General features: G+C 43.2%; 1 protein-coding gene across 1 annotated transcript; it reads right to left on the reverse strand.

Annotated features, from left to right (window-relative positions):
* Positions 1-1,091: 1,091 nt before the first annotated feature.
* On the reverse strand, positions 1,092-2,911 carry nkx3.3 (NK3 homeobox 3). The gene is made up of 2 exons (XM_014215926.3): positions 2,325-2,911; positions 1,092-1,948 (listed from the first exon to the last, which is right to left on the reverse strand). Exons 1-2 carry the CDS (start codon positions 2,671-2,673, stop codon positions 1,434-1,436), a joined length of 864 nt encoding a protein of 287 aa, XP_014071401.1. The 5' UTR covers positions 2,674-2,911; the 3' UTR covers positions 1,092-1,433.
* Between the last annotated feature and the right edge of the window lie 8,091 nt (positions 2,912-11,002).

Raw genomic sequence — 11,002 nt, forward strand, 5'->3', positions numbered from 1 at the left:
TTCCTAGGCCGTCATTGAAAATAAGAATTTGTTCTTAACTTGCCTAGTTAAATAAAGGTTAAATAAATAACAAATAGTCTATACCTGTTGTCTCCGAAGCATGCGACAGATAACATTTGATTTGATACCTTTACATTCTAAGCCTCATATTCAATTATAAAATTGGGTTGTTTTTAAACCTAGCATTTTTAGATTGTAGAATGTCGGTGATTCAATTGAGTTACTTGTAGTCTTCAAGATCTCCACCATGGGCTAATAATAACCATGTTCAAACGCATTACGTCCTCATTGGTGCAACGTCTTTTGCGTCGTCATGTTGTGTACGTTTTCTGTCCACATATTGTGGGTTCAACTTCTAACAGGCAGCTAAATGCAGAAACAATACAGATATTATCGGTACTTATATTGTGTCTGTCATAATGAAATTCGTTATCAACCCTTAAGAATGTTTTGAAAAAATCCCACAATATTTTGAAATCCATATATTTGTTTTTTCCTCTTACGAATTTAATAATTTCATGAAGATGGATGTTGGCTTAATTTGGAGAAAAACAATCCTTAGTTTACCTAAGTATTTCAATTGTATTTGTGTTGTATCAATGTTTTAACGAATCTATTGCATATATGCGATCGACTAATGTGAAAAGTTATTAGACCTATTAAATTGAAAGTTTAGATCGAAAAGTCTATCAAAAGTGTATGAAAATGTTAGAAATGTAAATGTAGTTTATTTCGATTTAGCACTTGATATTAGCCAACATTGTTTCATAATCCTAAATTAACCTATATTCCTCATGCAGCCTAGTGGTTATATCGTTGGGCAAGTAACGAAAGGTTGCTTGATTGAATCCCTGAGCTGACAAGGTAAAAATCTGTCCTTCTGCCCCTGAGCAAGGCAGTTAACCCACTGTTCCCCGGGCGTCGATTATGGCAGCCCCGCACTCCTCTCTGATTTAGAGAGGTTAGGTTAAATGCGGAAGACACCGTTGAATGTACCCCTTTCCTGTTTTATAATCAGTTATCAACTTTGTGTGTGTGTGTGTGTGTGTGTGTGTGTAAACAATGACATTAGGATAATGATGACTCCCAACTAGTTTTTAAGCTTTATTTGGTTATTAGTTGGCTATACAATTAAACTCGATGCACATTCCTGCGTAATAATTCCAATATTGTTATCTAGGCTACTACACTTTGCTGTATCCATCAATGTTGTCAGTGTAATGTCTATAGGCCCATTTGCCTTGCAGGTATACAGTATCAAAAAGCTCCCTGTGCTTTGAAATGACCTCACTCTCCAATAGAGAATAAAGAAAGTATTTAGCTACACATAGACGCATGTAGAAATGTCGTCTGGTTATCCAGTGTCTTTGTCATCTTTTAGTAAGTCCATAAAGTGAATGAATGTCATGAGGAATTGGAGCTACACCATTGTGTCAATGCATCCCCCCACAAAGCGCATTGCTAGAGATCCATGGCTGGAAGCAGTACATGTAGGGGTTGTATCCATATTGGTAGGCCGGATAGAGTGGCAGAGCAGGCGGACTAGGCAGCTCGTCCCCTCGGTACTGTCTCTGATCGTCTCGAACCAGGATCTTCACCGCCACTTTCTTAGCCAGTGTGGCTGGTGTAGAGGATATACAAGCGGCCATTTCGGCCGCCATCTGCCGCCGTTTGGTCTTATATCTCCGGTTCTGGAACCAGATTTTCACCTGGGTTTCCGTGAGCTTCAGGGCGCCCGCCAAGTTCGCCCGTTCGGGACCGGACAGATAGCGCTGCAAGTTAAACCGACGCTCTAGCTCGTAGACCTGCGTGTGGGTGAAGGCCGCACGGGAGCGCTTCTTGTTAACAGATATGGATTGGCCCACGGTGCTGTAACTACTCTCCCTCTCATTCTCCTCTTCCTCCCTCTGTTTGTCCTGATCCAGACTGGGTTGTTTGTTGTTTATGTCTGTATTGGAGGAAAGAGAAAAGTAAAAGCTCTTGTGGTTATTTGGCAAACAGGCGACCTCTTTATTTTTCAAATAGCAATGACGTTGGCTAGCCAGTCTATATCTCTCCAGGACACAGCGTGTTTCCACAAAATAATTTTACTATTAGGCCTATATATATTGACCATATACCACAAACCCCCGAGGTGACTTATTGCTATTGCTTATTGCTTATTGCTTACCAACATAATTGGAACAGTAAAAAGTAATGTTTTGTCACACCCGTGGAATACGGCTTTCAGCCAATCCGCATTCAGGGCTCGAACCACCAGTTTAGAATTGCATTTAGATTCATGGTCGATATAAATAATCTTAGACAGTCAGAGGGCGAAGTACCTTTTTTGCATGCCATGTATTCCGCCTCCTCCCCCGTGGACTCTTCACTACCGGACTCGGACGTAGGGTTCCTGATGTCTCCCAAACCAGGAGAGGAACTAATACTTCCTTGGCGGATGTGTTTCATCTCCATCTCATCCCCGTTGTGCTCGTCACTGCAATCCGAAGTGGATGAACCGGGGCCCCTCAAGCTCCCATCCCTGCTCTCTGTTTGCCGGTCCTGGTTGATGGAGGCCAGCTTTAACGTGCAGAGTTCTGTCAGATCCCGTGAAGTTGGAATGTTTTCTCGTGCGTCACGTCCCCGGGTGAGGATGTCCTTGATGGAGAAAGAGGAGCAGCCCAGCGCCATGATAACATTTACGCAAAACCAATTTTTTATCACAACCGAAGTTTTGTTAGGCTACTCTCGCAACCCGCTCTCTAAAGTCGTGCGACCCCCATCCAGAGACCCCTCAAAAGTCTAAACTCTACAGGTATTGATTGGGTTGTCCGTTGCTCTTCTCTCTCGATATTCTCCCGAGGTGATTTAATTGCGGTGAAACAGCCGCTGGTCTAATCAACAGCAGAGGTGTCATTAGATGTCATGTCTGCACTACAACTCTCACTACTGCCACTGAAGCCTGCGCTGATTGGCTGTCTGACCTAGTTATCTCCGCCCCAGACCGCCTTGCCCTGTATGTCTATCCTTCAAGCACTTGACTTTATTTGAAGACGGAGAGATAAATAGGATAAACTTGCGTCATTTGAAGACAAGGAGGAAAAGCCTGCAGTGATTGTATAAGTGTTATGGACTATGAGGGATGAAGGTAGCACAAATTCAGACCTTTTAAACGCATGTTTCAGTTTGACAACAGTTGTTATCGGAATGAGGAGAAAGTAGTGACCGTCAACAGTTATGGGAAAGGTCTGCAGTTGGGGTGATTTTGTTGAGGGCAATCTGTGATGGGCTATTGGCTCGCGGAGCTCTGCAAGATCTAAGAACATTGTATTTGTGTAGCCTACTCTTATCTTGTTTTAATGTGTTATGAAGGATCAATAACAATGGACGTGGAGACCGTCGGGCGCTATAGCCTCACCTCCTCAGGCCTAATAGGCTATCCACACTATAGGAATTGCATAGGCCTACGCATTTCAATATTAGCCTACATTAAATTTAGTAAAGATGCTGACACTAAAACAGGGAGCTGGCATATATTGTATTTTGTTTATAATTTTTGTCCACAAATGTGTGCTGCGCCCTTCCGTCCAGTTTCCTAATCACCTTTCCTGTGCTTTTGCCTTGATGTGGATTTGAAGCTAAAATAATGCCTAAAATGGCCTAAACAGTAGGCTATGCATGTCCCATGGATCAAACGCTGCGAAACTTTCAGCGAAATGACTGTTCAATCAAAGTACTATTTAAAGTTTACTTGTGTACATAACGGATCAAATGTCAGGTGAATGTAGTTGACCTATATACTGTAAGTCAGTGTTTGTAAAGTGAGTGAAGCCTGATTACCCTCATGGTTTTCGCAGGTGTGGCATTGCCTGTATTTGCAGAAGGAATGGGCAGAACATTTAGGCCTTAATAACTTTTGTTATCAGAGGAACTTGCGATGTATAACTATTAAGAAGACTTTTGTCTGCAGATTGTTTACAGATAGTAGGCCTAACAACAACATAGCTTAGTTATGGTCAAGTGAAGAAAGGAATGGAGAAACCAATGAGCACCTCAATTAGCTTGCGATTTTAGAGAAATGTGAAGGTGAATTGTAAAGTGACTGCCATTGATTTTGAACAGGGGTGTCAAACTCATTCCAAGAAGGGCCGAGTTTCAAATCAAATCAAAACACATTTTATTTGTCACATGCGCGGAATACAACAGGTACCGTGAAATGCTTACTTACAAGCCTTAACCAACAATGCCGTTTTAAGAAAAATAATTGTTAAGAAAGTATTTACTAAAATAAACTGAAGTAAAAAAATAATAATAACAAAATAGAAAAATAACAAATACTTAAAGAGCAACAATAAAATAACAGTAGCGAGGGGATACCGATACAGTGTCAATGTGCGAGGACACAGGTAATATGTACATGTAGGTAGAGGTAAAGTGACTATGCATAGATAATAAACAGAGAGTAGTAGCAGCTAAAAATGGGACAATGCAAATAGTATGGGTAGCCATTTGATTAGCTGTTCAGAAGTCTTATGGCTTGGGGGTAGAAGAGGTTAAGAAGCCTTTTGGACTTAAAGTTGGCACTCCGGTACCACTTGCCGTGCGGAAGCAGAGAGAACAGTCTATGACTAGGGTGGCTGGAGTCATTGGCAATTTTTCGGGTCTTCCTCTGACACTGCCTGGTATAGAGGTCCTGGATGCCAGTGATGTACTGGGCCGTACGCACTATCCTCTGTAGTACCTTGCGGTTGGAGGCCAAGGAGTTTCCATACCAGGTGGTGATGCAACCAGTCAGGATGCTCTCGATGGTGCAGCTGTAGAATCTTTTGAGGATCTGAGGACCCATGCCAAATCTTTTCAGTCTCCTGAGGGAGAATATGTGTTGTCATTCCCTCTTCACAACTGTCTTGGTGTGTTTGGACCATGATAGTTTGTTGGTGATGTGGACACCAAGGAACTTGAAGCTCTCAACCTGCTCCATTACAGCCCCGTTGATGAGAATGGGGGCGTGCTCGGTCCTCATTTTCCTGTAGTCCACAATCATCTCCTTTGTCTTGATCACTTCGAGGGAGAGGTTGTTATTCTGGCACCACACTGCCAGGTCTCTGACCTCCTCCCTATAGGCTGTGTCATCGTTGTCGATGATCAGGCCTACCACTGTTGTGTCATCGGCAAACTTAATGATGGTGTTGGAGTTGTGCTTGGCCATATAGTCATGAGTGAACAGGGAGTACAGGAGGGGATTGAGCACGCACACCTGAGGGGCCCCTATGTTGAGGATCAGTGTGGTAGATGTGAGGTTCCCTACCCTTATCACCTGGGGGCAGCCCGTCAGGAAGTCCAGGATCCAATTGAAGAGGGAGGTGTTTAGTACCAGGGTCCTTAGCTTAGCGATGAGCTTTGAGGGCACTATGGTGTTGAACGCTGAGCTGTAGTCAATGAAAAGCACACAGGTGTTCCTTTTGTCCAGGTTGTAAAGGGCACTGTGGAGTGCAATAGAGATTGCATCATCTGTGGATCTGTTGCGGCGGTATGCAAATTGGACTGGGTCAAGGGTTTCTGGGATAATGGTGTTGATGTGAGCCATGACCACCCTTTCAAAGCACTTCATGGCTACAGACGTGAGGGCTACGGGTCTGTAGTCATTTAGGCAGGTTACCTTGGTGTTCTTGGGCACAGGGACTATGGTGGTCTGCTTGAAATATGTTAGTATTACAGGCTCGGTCAGGGACAGGTTGAAAATGTTAGTGAAGACACTTGCCAGTTGGTCAGTACATGCTCAGAGTACACGTCCTGGTAATCCGTCTGGCCCTGTGGCCTTGTGAATGTTGACCTGTTTAAAGTTCTTACTCACATCGGCTATGGAGAGCGCGATCACACAGTCTTCCAGAACAGTTTATACTCTCATACATGCTTCAGTATTGCTTGCCTCGAAGCGAGCATAGAAGTCATTTAGCTCGTCTTGTAGGCTCATGTCTCTGGGCAGCTCGCGGCTGGGTTTCCCTTTGTAGTCCGTAATAATTTGTAAGCCCTGCCACATCCGACGAGCGTCGGAGCCAGTGTAGTACGATTCAATCTTAGTCCTGTATTGACACTTTGCCTGTTTGATGGTTCGTCGGAAGGCATAGCGGGATTTCTTATAATCATATCAATTCAAATGTTATTAGTCACATGCGCCGAATACAACAGTTTTAGACCTTACAGTGAAATGCATACTTATGAGCCCCTAACCAACAGTGCAGTTAAAAAAAAATACGGATAAGAATAAGAGGTAAAAGTAACAAGTAATTAAAGAGCAGCAGTAAAAAAATAACAATATATACAGAGGGGTGTCGGTACAGAGTCAATGTGCGGGGGCACCGGTTAGTTGAGGTAGTGTGTACATGTAGGCAGAGTTAACTAAAGTGACTATCTATAGATGACAACAGAGAGTGGCAGTGGTGGGGGGGGGGGGGGGGGCAATGCAAATAGTCTGGGTAGCCATATGACTAGATGTTCAGGAGTCTTATGGCTTGCGGGTAGAAGCTGTTTGTCATGTGGTGGCAGAGAGAACAGTCTATGACTAGGGTGGCTGGAGTCTTTGACAATTTTTAGGGCCTTCCTCTGACCGCCTGGTATAGAGGTCCTGGATGGCAGGAAGCTTGGCCCCAGTGATGTACTGGGTCGTTCGTACTACCCTCTTAGTGCCTTACGGTCGGAGCCCGAGCAATTGCCATACCAGGCAGTGATGCAACCAGTCAGGATGCTCTCGATGGTGCAGCTGTAGAACCTTTTGAGGATCTGAGGACCCATGCCAAATCTTTTCAGTCTCCTGAGGGGTAATACATTTTGTCATGCCCACTTCATGACATTCATGGTGTGCTTGGACCATGTTAGTTTGTTGGTGATGTAGACACCAAGGAACTTGAAGCTCTCAACCTGTAGTCCACGATCATCTCCTTTGTCTTGATCACATTGATGGAGAGGTTGTTGTCCTGGCACCACACGGCCAAGTCTCTGACCTCCTCCCTATAAGCTGTTTCGTTGTTGTCGGTGATCAGGCCTACCACTGTTGTGTCATCGGCAAATTTAATGATGGTGTTGGAGTCGTGCCTGGCCGTGCAGTCATGAGTGAACAGGGAGTACAGTCGTCCGGGCTAGAGTCCCACTCCTTGAAAGCAGCAGCTCTACCCTTTAGCTCAGTGCAGATGTTGCCTGTAATCCATGGTTTCTGGTTGGGGTATGTACGTACGGTCACTGTGGGGACGACGTCATCGATGCACTTATTGATGAAGCCAGTGACTGATGTGGTGTACTCCTCAATGCCATCTGCACGTTTTTGTTTTTTCCTTTCAATTAAGACCTAGACAATCAGGCGAGGGGCGTTCCTTACTAATTGGTGACCTTAATTAATCAATCAAGTACAAGGGTGGAGTAAAATCCTGCAGACACTCGGCCCTCCTTGGAATGAGTTTGACAGGTGATTTAGAAGCTAGAACATTTCAGCAACAGAAAGAACACCATCCTCCATCTTACAGCAGCTCTTCTGGCAACCATAGCAAACTGATTTGGAAAAGGGAAGACTTAGAGGATCATTGCCCTGGAATATAATAGCCTACATTCTTGAAGTAATCCGCTCACCTTCATCTAATTTGCTGTCAATGTTAGTTAGTTAATGAGTAAGTAGCGCCGCCCTGTGGTAGTAATGATTACCACACTCAGTAAAATGGCTCAGTCATAACATGGGTTTGAGAGAGTATGGAAATACAGCCCTGCGCCTTGACGAGTGGTTCCAACACAGAGCTGATCTTCACAATAGAACAATAATAATCTGAATATGATCGCGACAACCCTGCAATCAGGATCTCAAATGACATAATTAGGGTTTCCTATATATCCTCTAAATACAATAATTGTTGGAAACTGTTTACATAAGACGTCACTACACATTATTTTAATAATGTTTCATGTTTGATGCATTTATTGAGACATTCCATTGTTCTTACTTTCTTGGGATTTTTTTGTCCTACATTTTCAGTTGTATATATTTTTTTGTGATTATATTTTTCTGTCATTAGCCTAGTCTTGAGTGCCTTTTTACACAATAGAGCTTTTAAAAAACAAAAGCTCAATAACCAAATTTAAAATAGTCTACCTAAGTACACACATTACCTTTATGCGCAGCAACTCGCAGTCCTCCTCCGCACGCACACACACACGCACACACCTCCCTCTCTGTCCATATTGTGCAACTTTCGAGCCTACCTTTCATTTATGAGATGATGTGATTATGTGATGACAGGTGAGTGTTCTTGCTCCTTGGTTGTGTTTTGTTTTCGTCCCCTGACTAAACAGAGAGGTCTCTCTTTCTCACTGCTCTGACTACAGAGAACACACAGCCCTGAGGTGTCAAAACATGTCTGGAGAAGAAGTCATGGAAATTCTATTAAGCAAACCTACAGGTGTTCATGGTAGCCTGTATTACAGGATCTTTGTAGGCTAGCTATTGTAGGCTTCTATGCATAATGACGAATTACTTTTTCAGCCTCATCACAATCTCCTAAAATACTGTATGATTCACATTTTCTCAGAAGCATAGATATTGCAAACATATAGCCTACATAGGCCTATATAATGTCATTAACAGCCTAGACATGTTTATATGTGCGTCTCCTCTTTCCATCCGGGGATCCGGAGCACATCTCTGTCATTCCCCAACCCCGCTGACAGCTGCTGCTGCTCGGGTAGACCAGGATGAGAGAGTAAGGTGGGCTATCAATATTTAAGTTCCTCCGCTAGGCCTATAGCTGTCTATAGGTCTACTCTATACTTGGCATTTGTTCTCTGTAGCCCTGGGAGTCTGTTTTAGGAAACTCTGTTAACGCCGTGCGCCTTTTGGATGAGCTGCAATCTTTGACAGCAATAGATAGCAATCACGGCTGTGGCACTTACTCTCCACACACACGTGCACACACACACATACACATACCGCGTCCTCAGGCATCGCCCTCCTGTCGCCATCTCTATTTACTTTAGCGTCTCTCTGCCACTTACCCTGACACAGGTATCCTCTCCCGGCAGTGCAGTAGCCAGGGGAAGCGGCCTATCACTGGACACAAACACTGTTTACGTTTCTATTCATCTCCATTATTGGCGTCTTCGTATCGGATCAGTCCTGTGTAGGCCTATAGAGAGAGGCAGGCCGTTTGTTTAAAACGGTTAGCTGTCTGTAATGAGCGCCAGTGATATGGAGACCTAGAGATCAAAGTTATATGAATTCCCCCATTGTAAACCCAAACCATGCCACACTCTCGTCCCATTGAACATCATCGTTTATTTGGGGACTGTGACGGAAGACCATCCCACTGGGCACAGACATCAATCCAATGTCTTATCCACATTGGTTCAACGTAATTTCGTTGAAATGACATGGAAATAACCTTGATTCAACCAGTGTGTGCCCAGTTGGATGTTTCCCATTTTATAGGTGGAAAGTTGGATGGAAGTTACCATGAGAACACAGTGACATGTCCTCAAAGGCAAAAGTAGTGGAAAAAGTGGCAACCCAACTATGTAATCAGTGTTTCTGATTGGTTTAGGCCTTCATCCAATGACAAATCGAATTAAGGCAAATCAGTCTAATTTCAGTTTCACGGGTTAAAGGCCTGGTGCAGTCATATATTTACACACTATGAGGTTGGAATAATACTGTGAAATTGTGAAAAATATGATAGTGCCCTTTTTAGTGTAAGAGCTGTTTGAAAAGACCACCTGGCAGTTGGTAAATTCATTAATAGACCAATAAGAAAGAGAGTTCCAAACCTCTCTGCTAATAACAGGTAGCTTTCAGTTTTCCCCTCCCCACTCATGCCATTCCTAGACCAGCCAGGTTGTTCAAGACTGACATTGAAATTAGACGTCTATGATGCCCTGAGGGAAATGCCTTCAAAACCGGCCAATAGGGGCAACAGGGAGCACTATCACCCCATGAGTCATCCCATGTCTAACCCCATGACTCTGGATCAGAATGTTGTGTGTTGATCCCAGTCGTGGACACTGTTTTTTTTAATTTTGGTTTTAACCCTATCCCAAACCTTAACCCTTACCTTAACCATTTGCAATGAGTGAGTCCCTTAACTTAACCTTGGACTTCGAAATTTGACATTTGGAGAAATGGAATGATATTGAGCAGTAGGAGAAACAAAAGGACATCAACATTTGACGTTTGGAGCAACTTCGACATTTTACGTTTATAGAACGTGGATGAACGTCTAATTCTGCAGTGAAACTATGAGAGCTTGTCTCCACATGGTTAAAATTAAGAATTAGATTTAATCTCCTTCATATAAGCCACATTTAGGCTGTTATACAAGAACACTCTCCATATCAGACTTTGCATATTGTTTATGAGCTGGCCCCAGAAATGTATGAACGGTTGTGCTTGATGTTCTTTGTGGTGGGCTATCTAATGAATTGATATGAGGTATTCAGGTGAGCGGACACCTGGGATGGTTGATTTGTGAGATGCCCTTGGTGCCCGCTCCCATACCATATAATTATGTATTTCTTTGTGACTAATTTGTGTACAGGTAGACCAGAAAAGCCACATCCCTGATTTGCAGATGAGTGACAACCCTAATTTGAAGCACCTGCTGCTCATCGGTTGTTCTCTACAAATGCTGTTTTGAATTCAAAGAATATTGTACCTACACACTGAAGAAGGCTGTAAAGCCGAAACAGCTCTGTAGGCTATCCTTGATGCAGTGAAAATAATTTTAAAAATGTAATAATGAAGTAAGCTTTATCTTTTTGAATGTGAACCCATTAAACCACCATTTATTTTTCCCATAGGGGTTTTTATAAACACTTAATAAGGGCTGTGTTTTGTGTAGACTTACCCTGACGGGAAGTTTGATAACCGTGTAAATCTCTTTATATATGTCTGTATTTACCCCCGCCCCAAATGAAATGCTAATTAGCTGCTAATGTGGCTATCATAAAGAACTACAAATGCCATGATGATCTGGACGAGACTGACAAA

Source organism: Salmo salar, chromosome 01 (genome assembly GCF_965601325.2).
Source record: "Salmo salar chromosome 01, fSalSal1, whole genome shotgun sequence".
Lineage (NCBI taxonomy): Eukaryota > Metazoa > Chordata > Actinopteri > Salmoniformes > Salmonidae > Salmo > Salmo salar.

Excerpts from the sequence above, each read along its gene's own strand:
- nkx3.3 (XM_014215926.3), bottom strand. The coding sequence starts at position 2,673 with ATGGCGCTGGGCTGCTCCTCTTTCTCCATCAAGGACATCCTCACCCGG. Across the intron at positions 1,949-2,324 it reads ATACATGGCATGCAAAAAAG|ACATAAACAACAAACAACCC; the intron begins GTACTTCGCCCT and ends CCTCCAATACAG.